The sequence below is a fragment of the Oncorhynchus mykiss genome, chromosome 3 (assembly GCF_013265735.2).
Source record: "Oncorhynchus mykiss isolate Arlee chromosome 3, USDA_OmykA_1.1, whole genome shotgun sequence".
Classification (NCBI taxonomy): Eukaryota; Metazoa; Chordata; class Actinopteri; order Salmoniformes; family Salmonidae; genus Oncorhynchus; species Oncorhynchus mykiss.
In genome coordinates, this window is record NC_048567.1 from 84,698,469 (window position 1) to 84,724,441 (window position 25,973).

At 47.8% G+C, this 25,973-nt stretch overlaps 1 protein-coding gene across 2 annotated transcripts in view; it reads left to right on the top strand.

Annotated features, from left to right (window-relative positions):
• Window positions 1–25,973, top strand: part of igf2bp2a (insulin-like growth factor 2 mRNA binding protein 2a) — an 84,659-nt gene that overhangs the window by 21,334 nt on the left and 37,352 nt on the right. For both annotated transcript variants that reach the window (XM_036975365.1, XM_036975364.1), the window contains exons 4-5: window positions 1,632–1,683; window positions 20,766–20,829. In XM_036975365.1, the coding sequence (XP_036831260.1) occupies window positions 1,632–1,683; window positions 20,766–20,829 (116 nt within the window). The remainder of the gene's footprint in view (window positions 1–1,631; window positions 1,684–20,765; window positions 20,830–25,973) is intronic.

The following is a 25,973-nucleotide window of genomic DNA, read 5'->3' on the forward strand; positions in this document are numbered from 1 at the left end:
GCATATCGCGGGGACTATTCGATGCTAGTGCAGTCCACCACAGGATGTTTTTGTGCTGGTCAAGGGCAGTCTGGTCTGGAGTGAACCAAGGGCTATATCTGTTCTTAGTTCTAAATTTTTTGAAAGGGGCATGCTTATTTAAGATAGTGAGGAAATTACTTTCAAAGACTGACCAGGCATCCTTTACTGGCGGGATAAGGTCAATATCCTTCTAGGATACCCGGACCATGTAACGACGTTCGTCTGTAGAAGGAGAAGCGGACCAAAAAGCAGCGTGGTGGTTACTCATGTTCTTTAATGGAAAACTGAACAATACATGAAATAACTCAAATCTACAAAACAACAAACGGAACGTGAAAACCTATACAGCCTATCCTGTGACAACAAACACAGAGACAGGAACAATCACCCACAAACACACAGTGAAACCCAGGCTACCTAAGTATGATTCTCAATCAGAAACAACTAATGACACCTGCCTCTGATTGAGAACCATACTAGGCCGAAACATAGAAATCCCCAAATCATAGAAAAACAAACATAGACTGCCCACCCAACTCACGCCCTGACCATACAAACTACATACAAAACAAAGGAAATAGAGGTCAGAACGTGACAGACCAGGTCGATTATAAAGGCCTGCTCGCAGAAGTGTTTTGACAGTGATGAGGGTTGGTCATTTGACCGCAGACCCATAGTGGATGCAGGTAATGAGGCAGTGATCGCTGAGATCCTGATTGAAAACTGCAGAGGTGTATTTGGAGGGAAAGTTGGTCAGGATAATATCTATGAGGGTGCCCATGTTTACAGATTTAGGGTTGTACCTGGTGGGTTCCTTGATAATTTGTGTGAGATTGAAGGCATCTAGCTGTCTCTGACATCATGACATCAGCCTAACAGTAACACTAACCCAGCAGTCAAGGGCTCTAACACACTAACCCAGACGAGCAGACAGCCACCCAGGGCTAACAGTAACTCAGCCCTAACCCAGGGCTAACAGTAACTCAGCCCTAACCCAGGGCTAACAGTAACTCAGCCCTAACCCAGGGCTAACAGTAACTCAGCCCTAACCCAGGGCTAACAGTAACTCAGCCGTATCCCAGGGCTGACAGTAACTCAGCCGTATCCCAGGACTGACAGTAACTCAGGCGTATCCCAGGACTGACAGTAACTCAGCCGTATCCCAGGACTGACAGTAACTCAGCCGTATCCCAGGACTGACAGTAACTCAGCCCTAACCCATGGCTGACAGTAACTCAGCCGTATCCCAGGGCTAACAGTAACTCAGACCTAACCCAGGGCTAACAGTAACTCAGCCGTATCCCAGGACTGACAGTAACTCAGCCGTATCCCAGGACTGACAGTAACTCAGCCGTATCCCAGGACTGACAGTAACTCAGCCGTATCCCAGGGCTGACAGTAACTCAGCCGTATCCCAGGGCTGACAGTAACTCAGCCGTATCCCAGGGCTGACAGTAACTCAGCCGTATCCCAGGGCTGACAGTAACTCAGCCGTAACCCAGGGCTGACAGTAACTCAGCCGTAACCCAGGGCTGACAGTAACTCAGCCGTAACCCAGGACTGACAGTAACTGTGTGTGTGTAATTGATTGTGTTCCGTCTTTCCCTCAGGTTTTGGACGGCCTTCTAGCTCAGTATGGTACTGTAGACAACGTGGAACAAGGTGAGACATTACAATACATTATCTTTTATATCATTATAATCTCTTCAACTGTTTTTTTTCCTTAAATATTATCAATATGCTTTTTTAAATACACAAAAGTAAGTCGACACCCCTTCACATTAGTGGATTTGGTTATTTCAGCCACACCCTTTGCTGACAGGTGTATAAAATCGAGCACACAGCCATGCAATCTCCATAGACAAACATTGGCAGTTGAATGGCCAGTACAGAAGAGCTCAATGACATTCAAAGTGGCACTGTCATAGGAGTCAGTTCGTCAAATGTATGCCCTGCTAGATCTGTCCCAGTCAAATGAAAGTGCTGTTATTGTGAAGTTGGAACGTTTAGGAGCAACAACGGCTCAGACGCAAAGTGGTAGGCCACACAAGCTCACAGAACGGGACTGCAGAGTGCTGAAGTAACGTCAGCACAAGAACTGTTCGCTTCATGAAATCAGTTTCTATGGCCAAGCAGCTGCACACAAGCCTAAGATCACCATGCACAATGTCAAGTGTCGGCTGGAGGGGTGTAAAGCTCACCGCCATTGGACTCTAGAGCAGTTGAAATGCGTTCACTGGAGTGATGAATCACGCTTCACCATCTGGCAGTCCGACGGATGAATCTGGGTTTGACAGATGCCAGGAGAATGCTACCTGCCCGAATGCATAGTGCCAACTTTAAAGTTTGGTGGATGAGGAATAATGGTCTAGGGCTGTTTTTCATGGTTGGGACTTTGCCCCTTAGTTCCCCTTACATTGTAAACGCTACAGCATACAATGACATTCTAGACTATTCTGTGCTTCCAACTTTGTGGCAAAACTTTGGGGAAGTCCTGTTTCAGCAATGCACCTGTGCAGAAAGCGAAGTCCCTACAGAAATGGTTTGTCGAGATCTACCTCTATCACTACCTCATACTCCACCACTACCTCTGCCACTAAATCTACCTCTGCCACTAAATCTACCTCTGCCAATACCTCTACCACTACCACTAAATCTACCACTACCACTAAATATACCTCTACCACTACCTCTACCTATACCAGTACCACTAAATCTACCTCTACCACTAAATCTACTTCTACCACTAAATCTACTTCTACCTCTACCACTAAATCTACTTCTACCACTAAATCTACTTCTATCTCTACCACTAAATCTACCTATACCACTAAATCTACTTCTACCACTACCTCTACCTATACCACTAAATCTACCTCTACCACTAAATCTACCTCTACCTCTACCACTAAATCTACCTCTACCACTATCACTAAATCTACCACTACCACTAAATCTACCTCTGCCACTAAATCTACGTCTGCCACTAAATCTACCTCTGCCAATACCTCTACCACTACCACTAAATATACCTCTACCTCTACCTATACCAGTACCACTAAATCTACCTCTACCACTAAATCTACCTCTACCACTAAATCTACTTCTACCTCTACCACTAAATCTACTTCTACCACTAAATATACTTCTACCTCTACCACTAAATCTACTTCTACCACTAAATCTACTTCTATCTCTACCACTAAATCTACCTCTACCACTAAATATACTTCTACCTCTACCTATACCAGTACCACTAAATATACCTCTACCACTAAATCTACTTGTACCACTAAATCTACCTCTACCACTAAATCTACTTCTACCACTAAATCTACTTCTACCACTAAATCTACCTCTACCACTAAATCTACTTCTACCACTAAATCTACCTCTACCACTACCTCTACCACTAAATCTACCTCTACCACTATCACTAAATCTACCTCTACCACTAAATCTACCTCTGCCACTAAATCTACCTCTGCCACTAAATCTACCTCTGCCAATACCTCTACCACTACCACTAAATCTACCACTACCACTAAATATACCTCTACCTCTACCTATACCAGTACCACTAAATCTACCTCTACCACTAAATCTACCTCTACCACTAAATCTACTTCTACCTCTACCACTAAATCTACTTCTACCACTAAATATACTTCTACCTCTACCACTAAATCTACTTCTACCACTAAATCTACTTCTATCTCTACCACTAAATCTACCTCTACCACTAAATCTACTTCTACCACTACCTCTACCAGTACCACTAAATCTACCTCTATCACTAAATCTACTTGTACCGCTAAATCTACCTCTACCACTAAATCTACTTCTACCACTAAATTTACCTCTACCACTAAATTTACCTCTACCACTAAATCTACCTCTACCACTAAATCTACCTCTACCTCTACCACTAAATCTACCTCTACCACTAAATCTACCTCTACCACTACCTCTACCACTAAATCTACCTCTACCACTACCACTAAATCTACCACTACCACTAAATCTACCTCTACCACTAAATCTACCCCTACCTCTACCACTACCACTAAATCTACCTCTACCACTACCTCTGCCTGTACCACTAAATCTATGTCTACCTCTACCACTAAATCTACCTCTACCACTAAATCTACCTCTAAATCTACCTCTACCACTAAATCTACCACTAAATCTACCTCTACCACGACCAATACCACTAAATCTACTTCTACCAGTACCACTAAATCTACCTCTACCACTACCACTAAATCTACCTCTACCACTACCACTAAATCTACCTCTACCACTACCACTAAATCTACCTCTACCACTACCACTAAATCTACCTATACCAGGACCACTAAATCTACCTATACCAGGACCACTAAATCTACCTCTACCTCTAAATCTACCACAACCACTAAATCTACCTCTACCACTAAATCAAATTAAATTGTATTTGTCACATACTTAGCAGATGTTAATGCGAGTATAGTGAAATGCTTATGCTTCTAGTTCCGACCATGCAGTAATATCAAACAAGTAATCTAACAATTTCACAACAACTACCTTATACACATAAGGTTAAAGGAATGAATAAGAATATGTGCATATAAATATATGGATGAGCGATGGCCGAACGGCATAGGCAAGATGCAGTAGATGGTATAGAGTACAGTATTCATATGAGATGAGTAATGTAGGGTATGTAAACATTATATTAAGTGGCATTGTTTAAAGTGGCTAGTGATACATTTATTACATCAAATTTGTCATTATTTAAGTGGCTGGAGATGAGTCAGTATGTTGGCAGCAGCTACTCAATGTTAGTGATGGCTGTTCAACAGTCTGATGACCTTGAGATAGAAGCTGTTTTTCAGTCTCTCGGTCCCAGCTTTGATGCAACTGTACTGACCTCGCCTTCTGGATGATAGCGGGGTGAACAGGCAGTGGCTCGGGTGGTTGTTGTCCTTGATGATCTTTACCTTCCTGTGACATCGAGTGGTGTAGGTGTCCTGGAGGGCAGGTAGTTTGCCACCGGTGATGCGTTGTGCAGACCTCACTACCCTCTGGAGAGACTTACGGTTGTGGACAGAGCAGTTGCCGTACCAGGCGGTGATACAGCCCGACAGGATGCTCTCGATTGTGCATCTGTAAAAGTTTGAGTGTTTTTGGTGACAAGCCAAATTTCTTCAGTCTCCTGAGGTTGAAGAGGCGCTGTTGCGCCTTCTTCACCACGCTGTCTGTGTGGGTGGACCATTTCAGTTTGTCAGTGATGTGTACGCTGAGGAACTTAAAACTTTCCACCTTCTCCACTACTGTCCCGTCGATGTGGATAGAGGGCTGCTCCCTCTGCTGTTTCCTGAAGTCCACGATAATCTCCTTTGTTTTGTTGACATTGAGTGTGAGGTTATTTTCGTGACACCACACTCCGAGGGCCCTCACTTCCTCCCTGTAGGCCGTCTCGTCATTGTTGGTAATCAAGCCTACCACTGTAGTGTTGTCCGCAAACTTGATGACTGAGTCGGAGGCGTGCATGGCCACGCAGTCATGGGTGAACAGGGAGTACAGGAGAGGGCTGTGAATGCACCCTTGTGGGGCCCCAGTGTTGAGAATCAAAGCGAGCAAAGAAGTTGTTTAGTTTGTCTGGGAGCAAGCCATAGTGGTCAGGGCTGGCTTTCCTTTTGTAGTCTGTGATTGACTGTAGACCCTGCCACATACCTCTCTTGTCTGAGCCATTGAATTGCGACTCTATGTAACAGTATAGACTTTACGTCCGTCCCCTCTCCTTGATCTGGGCGCGAACCAGGGACGCAGGGAATTCTACCTCTACCACTAAATCTACCTCCACCACTGTTAGCAGATGTTATTGCGGGTGTAGCGAAATGCTTGTGTTTATAGCAGCAACACTACAGTAATATCTAACAATTCACAACCATACACAAATCTAAAAGTAAAAGAATGGAATTAAAAATATATAAATATTAGGACGAGCAATGTTGGAGTGGCATTGACTATAATACAGTACCAGTCAAACGTTTGGACACACCTACTCATTCAAGGGTTTTTCTTTATTTTTACTATTTTTTTCATAGTATAATAATAGTGAACACATATAAAATCATGTAGTAACCAAAACTGCTTTTCCAACAGTCTTGAAACAGTTCCCACATATGCTGAGCACTTGTTGGCTGCTTTTCCTTCACTTCACTCCAACCCATCCCAGACCTTCTTAATTGGGTTGAGGTCAGGGGATTGCGGAGGCCAGGTCATCTGATTTTATTTTTATTTCACCTTTATTTAACCAGGTAGTCCAGTTGAGAACAAGTTCTCATTTACAACTGCGACCTGGCCAAGATAAAGCAAAGCAGTGCGACACAAACAACAACACAGAGTAACACATGAAATTCACAAATGTACAATCAATAACACAATAGAAAAAATGTATATACAGTGTGTGCAAATGAGGTAAGATTAGGTTATGTGCAATGGTGATTAGGTAGTTGGATGGGCTATTTACAGATGGGCTATGAACAGGTGCAATGATCTGTGAGCTACTCTGACAGCTGATGTTTAAAGTTAGTGAGGGAGATATGAGACTCCAGTTTCAGTGATTTTTTTCAATTCGTTGCCGTCATTGGCAGCAGAGAACTGGAAGGAAAGACGGCCAAAGGAGGAATAGGCTTTGGGGGTGACCAGTTAAATCTACCTGCTGGAGCGCGTGCTACGGGTGGGTGTTGCTATGGTGACCAGTGAGCTGAGATAAGGCGGGGCTTTACCTAGCAGAGACTTATAGATGACCTGGAGCCAGTGGGTTTGGCAATGAATATGAAGCGAGGGCCAGCCAACGAGAGCATACAGGTCGCAGTGGTGGGTAGTATATGGGGCTTTGGTGACAAAACGGATGGCACTGTGATAGACTGCATCCAATTTGCTGAGTAGAGTCTTGCAGGCTATTTTGTAAATTACATCGCCGAAGTCAAGGATCGGTAGGGTAGTCAGTTTTTTGAGGGTATGTTTGGCAGCATGAGTGAAGGAGGCTTTGTATGCGAAATAGGAAGCCGATTCTAGATTTAATTTTGGATTGGAGATTTTTATTTTTAATTTTTTTATTTCACCTTTATTTAACCAGGTAGACTAGTTGAGAACAAGTTCTCATTTGCAACTGCGACCTGGCCAAGATAAGGCATAGCAGTGTGAACAGACAACACAGAGTTACACATGGAGTAAACAATTAACAAGTCAATAACACAGTAGAAAAAAGGGGAGTCTATATATACATTGTGTGCAAAAGGCATGAGAAGGTAGGCAAATAATTACAATTATGCAGATTAACACTGGAGTGATAAATGATCAGATGGTTATGTACAGGTAGAGATATTGGTGTGCAAAAGAGCAGAAAAATAAATAAATAAAAACAGTATGGGGATGAGGTAGGTGAAAATGGGTGGGCTATTTACCAATGGACTATGTACAGCTGCAGCGATCGGTTAGCTGCTCAGATAGCAGATGTTTGAAGTTGGTGAGGGAGATAAAAGTCTCCAACTTCAGCAACTTTTGCAATTCGTTCCAGTCACAGGCAGCAGAGAACTGGAACGAAAGGCGGCCAAATGAGGTGTTGGCTTTAGGGATGATCAGTGAGATACACCTGCTGGAGCGCGTGCTACGGATGGGTGTTGCCATCGTAACCAGTGAACTGAGATAAGGCGGAGCTTTACCTAGCATGGACTTGTAGATGACCTGGAGCCAGTGGGTCTGGCGACGAATATGTAGCGAGGGCCAGCCGACTAGAGCATACAAGTCGCAGTGGTGGGTGGTATAAGGTGCTTTAGTGACAAAACGGATGGCACTGTGATAAACTGCATCCAGTTTGCTGAGTAGAGTGTTGGAAGCAATTTTGTAGATAACATCGCCGAAGTCGAGGATCGGTAGGATAGTCAGTTTTACTAGGGTAAGTTTGGCGGCGTGAGTGAAGGAGGCTTTGTTGCGGAATAGAAAGCCGACTCTTGATTTGATTTTCGATTAGAGATGTTTGATATGGGTCTGGAAGGAGAGTTTAGAGTCTAGCCAGACACCTAGGTACTTATAGATGGCCACATATTCAAGGTCGGAACCATCCAGGGTGGTGATGCTGGTCAGGCGTGCGGTTGAACGGTTGAAAAGCATGCATTTGGTTTTACTAGCGTTTAAGAGCAGTTGGAGGCCACGGAAGGAGTGCTGTATGGCATTGAAGCTCGTTTGGAGGTTAGATAGCACAGTGTCCAAGGACGGGCCGGAAGTATATAGAATGGTGTCGTCTGCGTAGAGGTGGATTAGGGAATCGCCCGCAGCATGAGAAACATCATTGATATATACAGAGAAAAGAGTCGGCCCGAGAATTGAACCCTGTGGCACCCCCATAGAGACTGCCAGAGGACCGGACAGCATGCCCTCCGATTTGACAGACTGAACTCTGTCTGCAAAGTAATTGGTGAACCAGGCAAGGCAGTCATCCGAAAAACCGAGGCTACTGAGTCTGCCGATAAGAATACGGTGATTGACAGAGTCGAAAGCCTTGGCAAGGTCTATGAAGACGGCTGCACAGTACTGTCTTTTATCGATGGCGGTTATGATATCGTTTAGTACCTTGAGCGTGGCTGAGGTACACCCGTGACCGGCTCGGAAACCAGATTGCACAGCGGAGAAGGTACGGTGGGATTCGAGATGGTCAGTGACCTGTTTGTTGACTTGGCTTTCGAAGACCTTAGATAGGCAGGGCAGGATGGATATAGGTCTGTAACAGTTTGGGTCCAGGGTGTCGCCCCCTTTGAAGAGGGGGATGACTGCGGCAGCTTTCCAATCCTTGGGGATCTCAGACGATATGAAAGAGAGGTTGAACAGGCTGGTAATAGGGGTTGTGACAATGGCGGCGGATAGTTTCAGGAATAGAGGGTTGGAGTTGGAGCTACAGGATGCAAACTTCTGCCTGAAGAAGTTGGCTTTAGCTTTCCTGACTGACTGTGTGTATTGGTTCCTGACTTCCCTGAACAGTTGCATATCGCGGGGGCTATTCGATGTTAGTGCAGTCCGCCACAGGATGTTTTTGTGCTGGTCGAGGGCAGTCAGGTCTGGAGTGAACCAGGGGCTATATCTGTTCTTAGTTCTGCATTTTTTGAACGGAGCATGCTTATCTAAAATGGTGAGGAAGTTACTTTTAAAGAAAGACCAGGCATCCTCAACTGACGGGATGAGGTCAATGTCCTTCCAGGATACCCGGGCCAGGTCGATTAGAAAGGCCTGCTCACAGAAGTGTTTTAGGGAGCGTTTGACAGTGATGAGGGGTGGTCGTTTGACTGCGGCTCCGTAGCGGATACAGGCAATGAGGCAGTGATCGCTGAGATCCTGGTTGAAGACAGCGGAGGTGTATTTGGAGGGCCAGTTGGTCAGGATGACGTCTATGAGGGTGCCCTTGTTTACAGAGTTAGGGTTGTACCTGGTGGGTTCCTTGATGATTTGAGTGAGATTGAGGGCATCTAGCTTAGATTGTAGGACTGCTGTTAAGCATATCCCGGTTTAGGTCACCTAACAGAACAAACTCTGAAGCTAGATGGGGGGCGATCAATTCACAAATGGTGTCCAGGGCACAGCTGGGAGCTGAGGGGGTCGGTAGCAGGCGGCAACAGTGAGAGACTTATTTCTGGAGAGAGTAATTTTCAAAATTAGTAGTTCGAACTGTTTGGGTATGGACCTGGAAAGTATGACATTACTTTGCAGGCTATCTCTGCAGTAGACTGCAACTCCTCCCCCTTTGGCAGTTCTATCTTGATGGAAGATGTTATAGTTGGGTATGGAAATCTCAGAATTTTTGGTGGCCTTCCTGAGCCAGGATTCAGACACGGCAAGGACATCAGGGTTAGCAGAGTGTGCTAGAGCAGTGAGTAAGACAAACTTAGGGAGGAGGCTTCTGATGTTGATATGCATGAAACCAAGGCTTTTTCGATCACAGAAGTCAACAAATGAGGGTGCCTGGGGACATGCAGGGCCTGGGTTTACCTCCACATCACCCGCGGAACAGAGAAGGAGTAGTATGAGGGTGCGGCTGAAGGCTATCAAAACTGGTCGCCTAGGGCGTTGGGGACAGAGAATAAGAGGAGCAGGTTTCTGGGCATGGTAGAATATATTCAGGGCATAATGCGCAAACAGGGGTATGGTGGGGTGCGGGTACAGCGGAGGTAAGCCCAGGCACTGGGTGATGATGAGAGAGGTTGTATCTCTGGACATGCTGGTTGTAATGGGTGAGGTCACCGCATGTGTGGGGGGTGGGACAAAGGAGGTATCAGGGGTATAAAGAGTGGAACTAGGGGCTCCATTGTAAAGTAAAACAATGATAACTAACCTGCACAACAGTATACAAGGCATATTGACATTTGAGAGAGACATACAGCGAGGCATACAGTAATCACAGGTGTTGAATTGGGAGAGCTAGCTAAAACAGTAGGAGAGACAACAACAGCTAATCAGCTAGCACAACAACAGCAGGTAGAATGGCGATTGACTAGGCAGAGAGGGTCGGATTAACTACACACAGAGCCTGAGTGCGGCTGGGGCCGACAGATAAAACATAAACAAGCAGAATGGATTACCGTGATTAATGGACAGTCCAGCATGCATCAGATATGTAGCCAAGTGATCAGTGTCCAGGGGGCAGCGGTGGATGGGGCAGGGAAGCTGGACTGGCGAGTGTTATCCAGGTTAGAAAACTAACAATGACTAAATAGCTTGTAGCCAGTTAGCTGGTTAGCTTCTGGAGGTTCTTGAATGTGTTCTAAAAATGTAAAAATAATAGCGGTTCCGTATCACATTGGGTGAGGCAGGTTACCGGAAGGTATAAACAAATTAAAAATCGAAAAGGGATAGAAAGTAAATATGGGTTCAGTGAGTGTTTGGGACGCGGCGATTCAGACGGTTAGCAGGCCTGTGCTAACAAGCTAACAGTTAGTGGACGGTGCTAAACACGGTAGCAGTTAGCGGACCGGGCTAAACAAGCTAGCAGTTAGCAGGCCGAATTTGCAAGCAAGGAGATAGCAAGGGCTAGAGAGTTAGCCTTTGGGGACGTCGCGATGGGGGGAGTCTGTTTATTCCTCTTCATGCGGTGACATCGATGGACCGGTCGCGGGTCCGGATATTGTAGCCCAGGAGCTCAAAATGTTCCGTTTGCGGTGGGAATCCGGGGATGAAAAATAAAAATAAAATAAATAAATAAGTCCTTTATGCTCTGGTTAGAGTCGCGTTGTTCGAACTGGCGAGAGCTTTCCGAGCTAAAGGTTAGCTGATGACCGGTTAGCTGAAGACCGCTAGCAATGTTTTGCTGAAGCTGGTAGTTAGTTGGCTAGCTTCAGTTGAGGGGTTCCAGATCCGAAGTAAATATATATACATTAGGAAAAATAGCTACGTTGGGTGAGGCGGGTTGCAGGAGAGTATTTAGAAGAAGTTGAGGTTCAGCAAAATGTTTTAAAGATATGCAAAGAAAAAAACGAAAACAAACGATATATACAAGGGACACGACACGACAACACGTCCTACTGCTACGCCATCTTGGATTCCAAGGATGCTTCTTGTGAGTCTGGAAGGAGGGTTTACATTCTAACCAGACACCTAGGTATTTGTAGTTGTCCACATATTCTAGGTCAGAACCGTCCAGAGTAGTGATGCTGGACGGGCAGGCAGGTGTGGGCAGCGATCGGTTGAAGAGCATGCATTTAGTTTTACTTGCATTTAAGAGCAGTTGAAAGCCATGGAAGGAGAGTTGTGTGGCATTGAAGCTCGTCTGGAGGTTTGTTCACACTATCCAAAGAAGGGCCAGAAGTATACAGAATGGTGTTGTCTGCGTAGAGGTGTATCGGAGGAAATTCTCAATTATCTCAGATTTATCGGTGGTGACAGTGTTTCCTAGCCTCAGTGCAGTGGGCAGCTGGGAGGAGGTGTTCTTATTCTCCATGGACTTTAGTGTCCCAGAACTTTTTGGAGTTTGTGCTACAGGATGCAAATTTCTGTTTGAAAAAGCTAGCCTTTGCTTTCCTAACTGCCTGTGTATATTGGTTCCTAACTACCCTGAAAGGTTTCATTTCGCGGGGGATATTTGATACTAATGCAGAACGCCACAGGACGTTTTTGTGCTGATCAAGGGCAGTCAAGTCTGGAGTGAACCAAGGGCTATATCTGTTCCTGGTTCAATTTTTTTTTGAATGGGGCATGCTTATTTAAGATGGTGAGGAAAGCACATTTAAAGAATAACCAGGCATCCTCTACTGACGGAATGTGGTCAATATCCTTCCAGGATACCCGGGCCAGGTCGATTAGAAAGGCCTGTTTACTGAAGTGTTTTAGGGAGCGTTTGACTGTGATGAGGGGTAGTCGTTTGACTGCAGACCCATTACGGACGCAGGCAATGTGGCAGTGATCGCTGAGATCCTAGTTGAAGACAGCAGAGGTGTATTTGGAGGGCAGGTTAGTTAGGATGATATCTATGAGGGTGCCCATGTTTACGGATTTGGGGTTGTACCTGGTGGGTTCATTGATAATATGTGTGAGATTGAAGACATCAAGCTTAGATTGTAGGATGTCCGGGGAGTTAAGCATGTCCCGGTTTAGGTCACCTAACAGCACGAGCTCTGAAGATAGATGGGGGTAAATCAATTCACATATGGTGTCCAGGGCACAGCTGGGGGCAGAAGGTGGTCTATAGCAAGCGGCAATGGTGAGAGACTTGTTTCTGGAAAGGTGGATTTTTAAAAGTAGAAGCTCAAATTGTTTGGGTACAGACCTGAACTACAATAAATGCGGCCTCAGGGTATGTTGTTTCCACTATCTCCACCACTATCTCTACCACTACCTCCATCACTACCTCCACCTCCACCACTACGTCCACCACTACCTCCACCACTACCTCTACCTCTACATCCACCACTACCTCCACCACTAACTCTACCTCCACCACTACCTCCATCACTACCTCCGCAACCACCACTACCTCTACCACTACCACCACCTCCACCACTACCTCCAGCACCACCACCACTACCTCCACCACTATCTCCATCACTACCTCCACCACCACCACTACCTCCACCTCCACCACTACTTCCAGCACCACCACCACTATCTCCAGCACCACCACAACTCACTTTACCACTACCACTACCTCCACCACCACTACCTCCACCTTCACCACTACCTCCACCATCACTACCACTACCTCCACCATCACTACCACTACCTCTACCTCCACGACTACCTCCACCACCAGCACCACTACCTCCCCCACCAACTCTCCCACTACCTCCACCACCACCACCACTACCTCCACCACTACCTCCACCTTCACCACTACCTTTACCTCGACCACCAGCACAACTACCTCCACCACCAGCACCACCAACTCCACCACTACCGCTACCTCCACCACTGCCTCCACCACCTCCACCACTACCTCCACCACTACCTCCACCACCACCACTTCCTCCACCACTACCTCCACCACCACCACTACCTCCACCACTACCACTACCTCCACCACTACCTCCACCACTACCTCCACCACCAGCACCACTAACTCCACCACTACCTCCACCTCCACCACCACCTCCACCACTACCTCCACCACCACCACCTCCACCACTACCTCCACCACCACCATCACTACCTCTACCACCACCTCTACCAGGTAGTCGTAGATAGTCTAGCATAGCATTTAAGTGCGTTGGGCCAGTAACCGAATGGTTGCTGGTTCGAATCCCTGAGCCGACTATGTGAAAAATCTGTTATTGTGCCCTTGACCAAGGCACGTAACCCTAATTGATCCTGTTAGTCTGCAAAATTACTAAAATGTTAAATTTACTACTACCTGCACTGACACAAATGACGGATGATTGGTTGAAAGAAATTGATAATACGATTGTGGGAGGTGTACTGTTAGATTTCAGTGCAGCCTTTGATATTATTTACCATAACCTGTTGTTGAAAAAAACATGTGTTTTATCACTTTTGAACCTCTGCCATATCGTGGATTCAGAGTTATCTATCTAATAGAACGGAGTTTTCATTAATGGAATCTTCTCTAATGTCAAACATGCCACAGGGCAGCTCTCTAGGTCCTATACTTTTTATGTTTTTAGCAAACATGTGTGTCAATGTATGCTGATTCAACAAATATACACATCAGCAACCACAGCTAATGAAGTCACTGAAACCCTTAACAAAGAATTGCAGTCTGTTTTGGATGGGTAACCAGTAATAAACTGGTCCTGAACATCTCTAAAACTGAGAGCATTGTCTTTGGAACAAATCATTCCTTAAGTTCTAGACCTCAGCTGAATCTGGTAATGAATGGTGTGGCTGTTGAACAAGTTGAGGAGACTCAATTACATGATGTTACCTTAGAATGTAAACTGTCATGGTCAAAACATATAGATTCAATGGTTGTAAAGATGGGGAGAGGTCTGTCCGTAATAAAGAGATGCTCTGCTTTTTTGCAGAGTCAACTTACACACACCCCAGCAGACATGCCACCAGTGTCCCCAATCACTGCCCTGGGGCATTGGGATATTTTCTTTAGACCAGAGGAAAGGGTGCCTCCTACTGGCCCTCCAACACCACTTCCAGCAGCATCTGGTCTCCCATCCAGGGACTGACCAGGACCAACCCTGGTTGCCATTTGGGATGCATGAATTCTCAATTGCTCTCTTCCCAACAGGGCTTAATAATGGACTGGAGGAGACAGGACTTAATAATGGACTGGAGGAGACAGAGCTTAATAATGGACTGGAGGAGGCAGGGCTTAATAATGGACTGGAGGAGGCAGGGCTTAATAATGGACTGGAGAAGGCAGGGCTTAATAATGGACTGGAGGAGGCAGGGCTTAATAATGGACTGGAGGAGGCAGGACTTAAAGGGGATGGACTGGAGGAGGCAGGGCTTAATAATGGACTGGAGGAGGCAGGATTTAAAGGGGATGGACTGGAGGAGGCAGGGCTTAATAATGGACTGGAGGAGGCAGGACTTAAAGGCGATGGACTGGAGGAGGCAGGGCTTAATAATGGACTGGAGGAGGCAGGGCTTAATAATGGACTGGAGGAGGCAGGGCTTAATAATGGACTGGAGGAGGCAGGGCTTAATAATGGACTGGAGGAGGCAGGGCTTAATAATGGACTGGAGGAGACGGGGCTTAATAATGGACTGGAGGAGGCAGGGCTTAATAATGGACTGGAGGAGACAGGGCTTAATAATGGACTGGAGGAGACAGGGCTTAATAATGGACTGGAGGAGACAGGGCTTAATAATGGACTGGAGGAGACAGGGCTTAATAATGGACTGGAGGAGACAGGGCTTAATAATGGACTGGAGGAGACAGGGCTTAATAATGGACTGGAGGAGGCAGGGCTTAATAATGGACTGGAGGAGGCAGGGCTTAATAATGGACTGGAGGAGGCAGGGCTTAATAATGGACTGGAGGAGTCAGAGCTTAATAATGGACTGGAGGAGACGGGGCTTAATAATGGACTGGAGGAGGCAGGGCTTAATAATGGACTGGAGGAGGCAGGGCTTAATAATGGACTGGAGGAGGCAGGGCTTAATAATGGACTGGAGGAGACGGGGCTTAATAATGGACTGGAGGAGGCAGGGCTTAATAATGGACTGGAGGAGACAAGGCTTAAAGGCGATGGACCGGAGGAGTCAGGGCTTAATAGTGGACTGGAGGAGGCAGGGCTTAATAATGGACTGGAGGAGGCAGGGCTTTAAAGGGGATGGACTGGAGGAGGCAGGGCTTTAAAGGGGATGGACTGGAGGAGGCAGGGCTTTAAAGGGGATGGACTGGAGGAGGCAGGGCTTTAAAGGGGATGGACTGGAGGAGGCAGGGCTTTAAAGGGGATGGACTGGAGGAGGCTGCATCACTTACAGTAGTGGTCCTCTACATCTCCCCTACAGTAGTGGTCCTCTATATCTCCCCTACAGTAGTGGTCCTCTATATCACCCTACAGTAGTGGTCCTCTATATCTCCCCTACAGTAGTGGTCCTCTATATCTCCCCTACAGTAGTGGTCCTCTATATCTCCCCTACAGTAGTGGTCCTTTATATCTCCCCTACAGTAGTGGTCCTCTATATCTCCTCTACAGTAGTGGTCCTACAGTAGTGGTCCTCTATATCTCCCCTACAGTAGTGGTCCTCTATATCTCCTCTACAGTAGTGGCCCTCTATATCTCCCTACAGTAGTGGTCCTCTATATCTCCTCTACAGTAGTGGTCCTCTATATCTCCCCTACAGTAGTGGTCCTACAGTAGTGGTCCTACAGTAGTGGTCCTCTATATCTCCCCTACAGTAGTGGTCCTCTATATCTCCCCTACAGTAGTGGTCCTTTATATCTCCCTACAGTAGTGGTCCTACAGTAGTGGTCCTCTATATCTCCCCTACAGTAGTGGTCCTCTATATCTCCCCTACAGTAGTGGTCCTCTATATCTCCCCTACAGTAGTGGTCCTTTATATCTCCCCTACAGTAGTGGTCCTTTATATCTCCCTACAGTAGTGGTCCTACAGTAGTGGTCCTCTATATCTCCCCTACAGTAGTGGTCCTCTATATCTCCCCTACAGTAGTGGACCTCTATATCTCCTCTACAGTGGTGGTCCTACAGTAGTGGTCCTCTTATCCCCGACAGTAGTGGTCCTCTATATCTCCCCTACAGTAGTGGTCCTCTATATCTCCCCTACAGTAGTGGTCCTCTATATCTCCTCTACAGTAGTGGTCCTCTATATCTCCCCTACAGTAGTGGTCCTCTATATCTCCTCTACAGTAGTGGTCCTCTATATCGCCCTACAGTAGTGGTCCTCTATATCTCCCCTACAGTAGTGCTCCTACAGTAGTGGACCTCTATTTCCCCCTACAGTAGTGGTCCTACAGTAGTGGTCCTCTATATCTCCCTACAGTAGTGGTCCTACAGTAGTGGTCCTCTATATCCCCCTACAGTAGTGGTCCTCTATATCCCCCTACAGTAGTGGTCCTACAGTAGTGGTCCTACAGTAGTGGTCCTCTATATCCCCCGACAGTAGTGGTCCTCTTATCCCCCGACAGTAGTGGTCCTACAGTAGTGGTCCTACAGTAGTGGTCCTCTATATCCCCCGACAGTAGTGGTCCTCTTAACCCCCGACAGTAGTGGTCCTCTATATCCCCCGACAGTAGTGGTCCTCTATATCCCCCTACAGTAGTGGTCCTCTTATCCCCCGACAGTAGTGGTCCTCTTATCCCCCGACAGTAGTGGTCCTCTATATCCCCCGACAGTAGTGGTCCTCTATATCCCCCTACAGTAGTGGTCCTCTTATCCCCCGACAGTAGTGGTCCTCTTAACCCCCGACAGTAGTGGTCCTCTATATCCCCCGACAGTAGTGGTCCTCTATATCCCCCTACAGTAGTGGTCCTCTTATCCCCCGACAGTAGTGGTCCTCTATATCCCCCGACAGTAGTGGTCCTCTATATCCCCCTACAGTAGTGGTCCTCTATATCCCCCGACAGTAGTGGTCCTCTTATCCCCCGACAGTAGTGGTCCTCTTAACCCCCGACAGTAGTGGTCCTCTATATCTCCCCTACAGTAGTGGTCCTCTATATCTCCTCTACAGTAGTGGTCCTCTATATTGCCCTACAGTAGTGGTCCTCTATATCGCCCTACAGTAGTGGCCCTCTATATCCCCCTACAGTAGTGGTCCTCTATATCCCCCAACAGTAGTGGTCCTCTATATCTCCCGACAGTAGTGGTCCTCTATATATCCCCTACAGTAGTGGTCCTCTATATCTCCCCTACAGTAGTGGACCTCTATATCCCCCGACAGTAGTGGTCCTCTTATCCCCCGACAGTAGTGGTCCTCTATATATCCCCTACAGTAGTGGTCCTCTATATCTCCCCTACAGTAGTGGTCCTCTATATCACCCTACAGTAGTGGCCCTCTATATCCCCTACAGTAGTGGTCCTCTATATCTCCCCTACAGTAGTGGTCCTCTATATCACCCTACAGTAGTGGCCCTCTATATCCCCCTACAGTAGTGGTCCTCTATATCTCCCCTACAGTAGTGGTCCTCTATATCTCCCCTACAGTAGTGGTCCTCTATATCACCCTACAGTAGTGGCCCTCTATATCCCCCTACAGTAGTGGTCCTCTATATCTCCCCTACAGTAGTGGTCCTCTATATCTCCCCTACAGTAGTGCCCCTACAGTAGTGGTCCTCTATATCTCCCCTACAGTAGTGGTCCTCTATATCTCCCCTACAGTAGTGCCCCTACAGTAGTGGTCCTCTATATCTCCTCTACAGTAGTGGTCCTCTATATCGCCCTACAGTAGTGGTCCTCTATATCTCCCCTACAGTAGTGCCCCTACAGTAGTGGTCCTCTATATCTCCCCTACAGTAGTGGTCCTCTATATCCCCCCTACAGTAGTGGTCCTCTATATCTCCCCTACAGTAGTGGTCCTCTATATCTCCTCTACAGTAGTGATCCTCTATATCGCCCTACAGTAGTGGACCTCTATATCTCCCCTATAGTAGTGCTCCTACAGTAGTGGTCCTCTATATCCCCCTACAGTAGTGGTCCTACATTAGTGGTCCTCTATATCTCCCTACAGTAGTGGTCCTACAGTAGTGGTCCTCTATATCCCCCTACAGTAGTGGTCCTCTATATCCCCCTACAGTAGTGGTCCTACAGTAGTGGTCCTCTATATCGCCCTACAGTAGTGGTCCTACAGTAGTGGTCCTCTATATCTCCCCTACAGTAGTGATCCTCTATATCTCCCCTACAGTAGTGGTCCTCTATATCTCCTCTACAGTAGTGGTCCTGTATATTGCCCTACAGTAGTGGTCCTCTATATCTCCACTTCAGTAGTGCTCCTACAGTAGTGGTCCTCTATATCTCCCTACAGTAGTGGTCCTACAGTAGTGCTCCTCTATATTCCCCTACAGTAGTGGTCCGTATATCTCCTCTACAGTAGTGGTCCTCTATATCTCCTCTACAGTAGTGCTCCTACCGTAGTGGTCCTCTATATCTCCCCTACAGTACTGGTCCTCTATATCTCCCCTACAGTAGTGGTCCTCTATATCCCCCTACAGTAGTGGTCCTCTATATCCCCCTACAGTAGTGGTCCTACAGTAGTGGTCCTACAGTAGTGGTCCTACAGTAGTGGTCCTCTATATCTCCCCTACAGTAGTGGTCCTACAGTAGTGGTCCTACAGTAGTGGTCCTCTATCTCCCCTACAGTAGTGGTCCTACAGTAGTGGTCCTACAGTAGTGGTCCTCTATATCTCCCTATTGTAGTGGTCCTATAGTAGTGGTCCTCTATATCTCCCCTACAGTAGTGGTCCTCTATATCTCCCCTACAGTAATGGTCCTCTACATCTCCCCTACAGTAATTGTCCCCTATATCTCCCCTACAGTAGTGGTCCTCTATATCTCCTCTACAGTAGTGGTCCTCTATATCTCCTCTACAGTAGTGGACCTCTATATCTCCTCTACAGTAGTGGTCCTCTATATCTCCTCTACAGTAGTGGTCCTCTATATCTCCTCTACAGTAGTGATCCTCTATATCTCCTCTACAGTAGTGGTCCTCTATATCTCCTCTACAGTAGTGGTCCTCTATATCTCCTCTACAGTAGTGGTCCTCTATATCTCCTCTACAGTGGTGGTCCTACAGTAGTGGTCCTCTATATCTCCTCTACAGTAGTGGTCCTCTATATCTCCTCTACAGTAGTGGTCCTACAGTAGTGGTCCTCTATATCTCCTCTACAGTAGTGGTCCTCTATATCTCCCCTACAGTAGTTGCCCTCTATATCTCCTCTACAGTAGTGGACCTCTATATCTCCCCTACAGTAGTGGTCCTACAGTAGTGGTCCTCTATACCTCCTCTACGGTAGTGGTCCTACAGTAGTGGTCCTCTATATCTCCCCTACAGTAGTGGTCCTACAGTAGTGGTCCTACAGTAGTGGTCCTACAGTAGTGGTCCTCTATACCTCCTCTACAGTAGTGAGCCTCTATATCCCCCTACAGTAGTGGTCCTCTATATCAACCCTACAGTAGTGGTCCTACAGTAGTGGTCCTACAGTAGTGGTTCTCTATATCCCCCTACAGTAGTGGTCCTCTATATGCCCCTACAGTAGTGGACCTCTATATCTCCCTACAGTAGTGGTCCTACAGTAGTGGACCTCTATATCCCCCTACAGTAGTGGTTCTCTATATCTCCCCTACAGTACAGCAGAGAAATGACAGAACCCCTCTCTCTCTCTCTTGGTCTCCATCCACAGTTACCATGGACACAGAAACAGCGGTGGTGTTTCTAACCCTAACCCTTTCTCTCTCTCTCTCATTCTCCATCCACAGTTACCATGGACACAGAAACAGCGGTGGTGTTTCTAACCCTAACCCTTTCTCTCATTCTCCATCCACAGTTACCATGGACACAGAAACAGCGGTGGTGTTTCTAACCCTAACCCTTTCTCTCTCTCTCTCATTCTCCATCCACAGTTACCATGGACACAGAAACAGCGGTGGTGTTTCTAACCCTAACCCTTTCTCTCTCTCTCATTCTCCATCCACAGTTACCATGGACACAGAAACAGCGGTGGTGTTTCTAACCCTAACCCTTTCTCTCATTCTCCATCCACAGTTACCATGGACACAGAAACAGCGGTGGTGTTTCTAACCCTAACCCTTTCTCTCTCTTTCATTCTCCATCCACAGTTACCACGGACACAGAAACAGCTGTGGTGAATGCCACATACTCAACCAAGGAGGAGGCCAAAGTGTGAGTAGAGTCATCTGTTGGTGGTATTACTGTGTTTAAATTATGTCCCACCTGTCACTATCAGTATGGCAGAAACGTTAGAATATTTTTTCAACGAGGGGATAATTAATCTAAGACTAGTCAGATATGCTCAGACTGTGTTTTGGCACTGAAGAAGAGTATCAGAGCCACCCTAACCCTTTTAATATTTTTTTAACCTTTATTTACCTCGGCAAGTCAGAGCCCTTGCCCTCTCCTCCCCTCTCCCCTCACAGAGCCATAGAGAAGTTGACTCTCCTCTCCCCTCACAGAGCCATAGAGAAGTTGACGGGTCAGCCGTTTGAGGGCTAACCCTCTCCCCTCTCAGAGCCATAGAGAAGTTGACTCTCCTCTCCCCTCACAGAGCCATAGAGAAGTTGACTCTCCTCTCCCCTCACAGAGCCATAGAGAAGTTGACTCTCCTCTCCCCTCACAGAGCCATAGAGAAGTTGACTCTCCTCTCCCCTCACAGAGCCATAGAGAAGTTGACTCTCCTCTCCCCTCACAGAGCCATAGAGAAGTTGACTCTCCTCTCCCCTCACAGAGCCATAGAGAAGTTGACGGGTCAGCAGTTTGAGGGCTAACCCTCTCCCCTCACAGAGCCATAGAGAAGTTGATTCTCCTCTCCCCTCACAGAGCCATAGAGAAGTTGACGGGTCAGCAGTTTGAGGGCTAACCCTCTCCCCTCACAGAGCCATAGAGAAGTTGACTCTCCTCTCCCCTCACAGAGCCATAGAGAAGTTGACTCTCCTCTCCCCTCACAGAGCCATAGAGAAGTTGACTCTCCTCTCCCCTCACAGAGCCATAGAGAAGTTGACGGGTCAGCCGTTTGAGGGCTAACCCTCTCCCCTCTCAGAGCCATAGAGAAGTTGACTCTCCTCTCCCCTCACAGAGCCATAGAGAAGTTGACTCTCCTCTCCCCTCACAGAGCCATAGAGAAGTTGACTCTCCTCTCCCCTCACAGAGCCATAGAGAAGTTGACTCTCCTCTCCCCTCACAGAGCCATAGAGAAGTTGACTCTCCTCTCCCCTCACAGAGCCATAGAGAAGTTGACTCTCCTCTCCCCTCACAGAGCCATAGAGAAGTTGACTCTCCTCTCCCCTCACAGAGCCATAGAGAAGTTGACTCTCCTCTCCCCTCACAGAGCCATAGAGAAGTTGACGGGTCAGCCGTTTGAGGGCTAACCCTCTCCCCTCTCAGAGCCATAGAGAAGTTGACTCTCCTCTCCCCTCACAGAGCCATAGAGAAGTTGACTCTCCTCTCCCCTCACAGAGCCATAGAGAAGTTGACTCTCCTCTCCCCTCACAGAGCCATAGAGAAGTTGACTCTCCTCTCCCCTCACAGAGCCATAGAGAAGTTGACTCTCGTCTCCCCTCACAGAGCCATAGAGAAGTTGACTCTCCTCTCCCCTCACAGAGCCATAGAGAAGTTGACTCTCCTCTCCCCTCACAGAGCCATAGAGAAGTTGACTCTCCTCTCCCCTCACAGAGCCATAGAGAAGTTGACTCTCCTCTCCCCTCACAGAGCCATAGAGAAGTTGACTCTCCTCTCCCCTCACAGAGCCATAGAGAAGTTGACTCTCCTCTCCCCTCACAGAGCCATAGAGAAGTTGATTCTCCTCTCCCCTCACAGAGCCATAGAGAAGTTGACTCTCCTCTCCCCTCACAGAGCCATAGAGAAGTTGATTCTCCTCTCCCCTCACAGAGCCATAGAGAAGTTGATTCTCCTCTCCCCTCACAGAGCCATAGAGAAGTTGACTCTCCTCTCCCCTCACAGAGCCATAGAGAAGTTGACTCTCCTCTCCCCTCACAGAGCCATAGAGAAGTTGACTCTCCTCTCCCCTCACAGAGCCATAGAGAAGTTGACTCTCCTCTCCCCTCACAGAGCCATAGAGAAGTTGACGGGTCAGCAGTTTGAGGGCTAACCCTCTCCCCTCACAGAGCCATAGAGAAGTTGATTCTCCTCTCCCCTCACAGAGCCATAGAGAAGTTGACGGGTCAGCAGTTTGAGGGCTAACCCTCTCCCCTCACAGAGCCATAGAGAAGTTGATTCTCCTCTCCCCTCACAGAGCCATAGAGAAGTTGACTCTCCTCTCCCCTCACAGAGCCATAGAGAAGTTGACTCTCCTCTCCCCTCACAGAGCCATAGAGAAGTTGACTCTCCTCTCCCCTCACAGAGCCATAGAGAAGTTGACTCTCCTCTCCCCTCACAGAGCCATAGAGAAGTTGATTCTCCTCTCCCCTCACAGAGCCATAGAGAAGTTGACGGGTCAGCAGTTTGAGGGCTAACCCTCTCCCCTCACAGAGCCATAGAGAAGTTGATTCTCCTCTCCCCTCACAGAGCCATAGAGAAGTTGACTCTCCTCTCCCCTCACAGAGCCATAGAGAAGTTGACTCTCCTCTCCCCTCACAGAGCCATAGAGAAGTTGACTCTCCTCTCCCCTCACAGAGCCATAGAGAAGTTGACTCTCCTCTCCCCTCACAGAGCCATAGAGAAGTTGACTCTCCTCTCCCCTCACAGAGCCATAGAGAAGTTGACGGGTCAGCAGTTTGAGGGCTAACCCTCTCCCCTCACAGAGCCATAGAGAAGTTGATTCTCCTCTCCCCTCACAGAGCCATAGAGAAGTTGACGGGTCAGCAGTTTGAGGGCTAACCCTCTCCCCTCACAGAGCCATAGAGAAGTTGACTCTCCTCTCCCCTCACAGAGCCATAGAGAAGTTGACTCTCCTCTCCCCTCACAGAGCCATAGAGAAGTTGACTCTCCTCTCCCCTCACAGAGCCATAGAGAAGTTGACGGGTCAGCCGTTTGAGGGCTAACCCTCTCCCCTCTCAGAGCCATAGAGAAGTTGACTCTCCTCTCCCCTCACAGAGCCATAGAGAAGTTGACTCTCCTCTCCCCTCACAGAGCCATAGAGAAGTTGACTCTCCTCTCCCCTCACAGAGCCATAGAGAAGTTGACTCTCCTCTCCCCTCACAGAGCCATAGAGAAGTTGACTCTCCTCTCCCCTCACAGAGCCATAGAGAAGTTGACTCTCCTCTCCCCTCACAGAGCCATAGAGAAGTTGACTCTCCTCTCCCCTCACAGAGCCATAGAGAAGTTGACTCTCCTCTCCCCTCACAGAGCCATAGAGAAGTTGACTCTCCTCTCCCCTCACAGAGCCATAGAGAAGTTGATTCTCCTCTCCCCTCACAGAGCCATAGAGAAGTTGACTCTCCTCTCCCCTCACAGAGCCATAGAGAAGTTGACTCTCCTCTCCCCTCACAGAGCCATAGAGAAGTTGACTCTCCTCTCCCCTCACAGAGCCATAGAGAAGTTGACTCTCCTCTCCCCTCACAGAGCCATAGAGAAGTTGACTCTCCTCTCCCCTCACAGAGCCATAGAGAAGTTGACGGGTCAGCAGTTTGAGGGCTAACCCTCTCCCCTCTCAGAGCCATAGAGAAGTTGATTCTCCTCTCCCCTCACAGAGCCATAGAGAAGTTGATTCTCCTCTCCCCTCACAGAGCCATAGAGAAGTTGACTCTCCTCTCCCCTCACAGAGCCATAGAGAAGTTGATTCTCCTCTCCCCTCACAGAGCCATAGAGAAGTTGATTCTCCTCTCCCCTCTCAGAGCCATAGAGAAGTTGATTCTCCTCTCCCCTCACAGAGCCATAGAGAAGTTGATTCTCCTCTCCCCTCACAGAGCCATAGAGAAGTTGACTCTCCTCTCCCCTCACAGAGCCATAGAGAAGTTGACTCTCCTCTCCCCTCACAGAGCCATAGAGAAGTTGACTCTCCTCTCCCCTCACAGAGCCATAGAGAAGTTGACTCTCCTCTCCCCTCACAGAGCCATAGAGAAGTTGACTCTCCTCTCCCCTCACAGAGCCATAGAGAAGTTGACGGGTCAGCAGTTTGAGGGCTAACCCTCTCCCCTCTCAGAGCCATAGAGAAGTTGATTCTCCTCTCCCCTCACAGAGCCATAGAGAAGTTGATTCTCCTCTCCCCTCACAGAGCCATAGAGAAGTTGACTCTCCTCTCCCCTCACAGAGCCATAGAGAAGTTGACTCTCCTCTCCCCTCACAGAGCCATAGAGAAGTTGACTCTCCTCTCCCCTCTCAGAGCCATAGAGAAGTTGACTCTCCTCTCCCCTCACAGAGCCATAGAGAAGTTGACTCTCCTCTCCCCTCACAGAGCCATAGAGAAGTTGACTCTCCTCTCCCCTCACAGAGCCATAGAGAAGTTGATTCTCCTCTCCCCTCACAGAGCCATAGAGAAGTTGACTCTCCTCTCCCCTCTCAGAGCCATAGAGAAGTTGACTCTCCTCTCCCCTCACAGAGCCATAGAGAAGTTGATTCTCCTCTCCCCTCACAGAGCCATAGAGAAGTTGACTCTCCTCTCCCCTCTCAGAGCCATAGAGAAGTTGACGGGTCAGCAGTTTGAGGGCTAACCCTCTCCCCTCTCAGAGCCATAGAGAAGTTGATTCTCCTCTCCCCTCACAGAGCCATAGAGAAGTTGATTCTCCTCTCCCCTCACAGAGCCATAGAGAAGTTGATTCTCCTCTCCCCTCACAGAGCCATAGAGAAGTTGACTCTCCTCTCCCCTCTCAGAGCCATAGAGAAGTTGACGGGTCAGCAGTTTGAGGGCTAACCCTCTCCCCTCTCAGAGCCATAGAGAAGTTGATTCTCCTCTCCCCTCACAGAGCCATAGAGAAGTTGATTCTCCTCTCCCCTCACAGAGCCATAGAGAAGTTGACTCTCCTCTCCCCTCACAGAGCCATAGAGAAGTTGATTCTCCTCTCCCCTCACAGAGCCATAGAGAAGTTGACTCTCCTCTCCCCTCACAGAGCCATAGAGAAGTTGACTCTCCTCTCCCCTCACAGAGCCATAGAGAAGTTGACTCTCCTCTCCCCTCTCAGAGCCATAGAGAAGTTGACTCTCCTCTCCCCTCACAGAGCCATAGAGAAGTTGACTCTCCTCTCCCCTCACAGAGCCATAGAGAAGTTGACTCTCCTCTCCCCTCACAGAGCCATAGAGAAGTTGACTCTCCTCTCCCCTCACAGAGCCATAGAGAAGTTGACTCTCCTCTCCCCTCACAGAGCCATAGAGAAGTTGACTCTCCTCTCCCCTCACAGAGCCATAGAGAAGTTGAC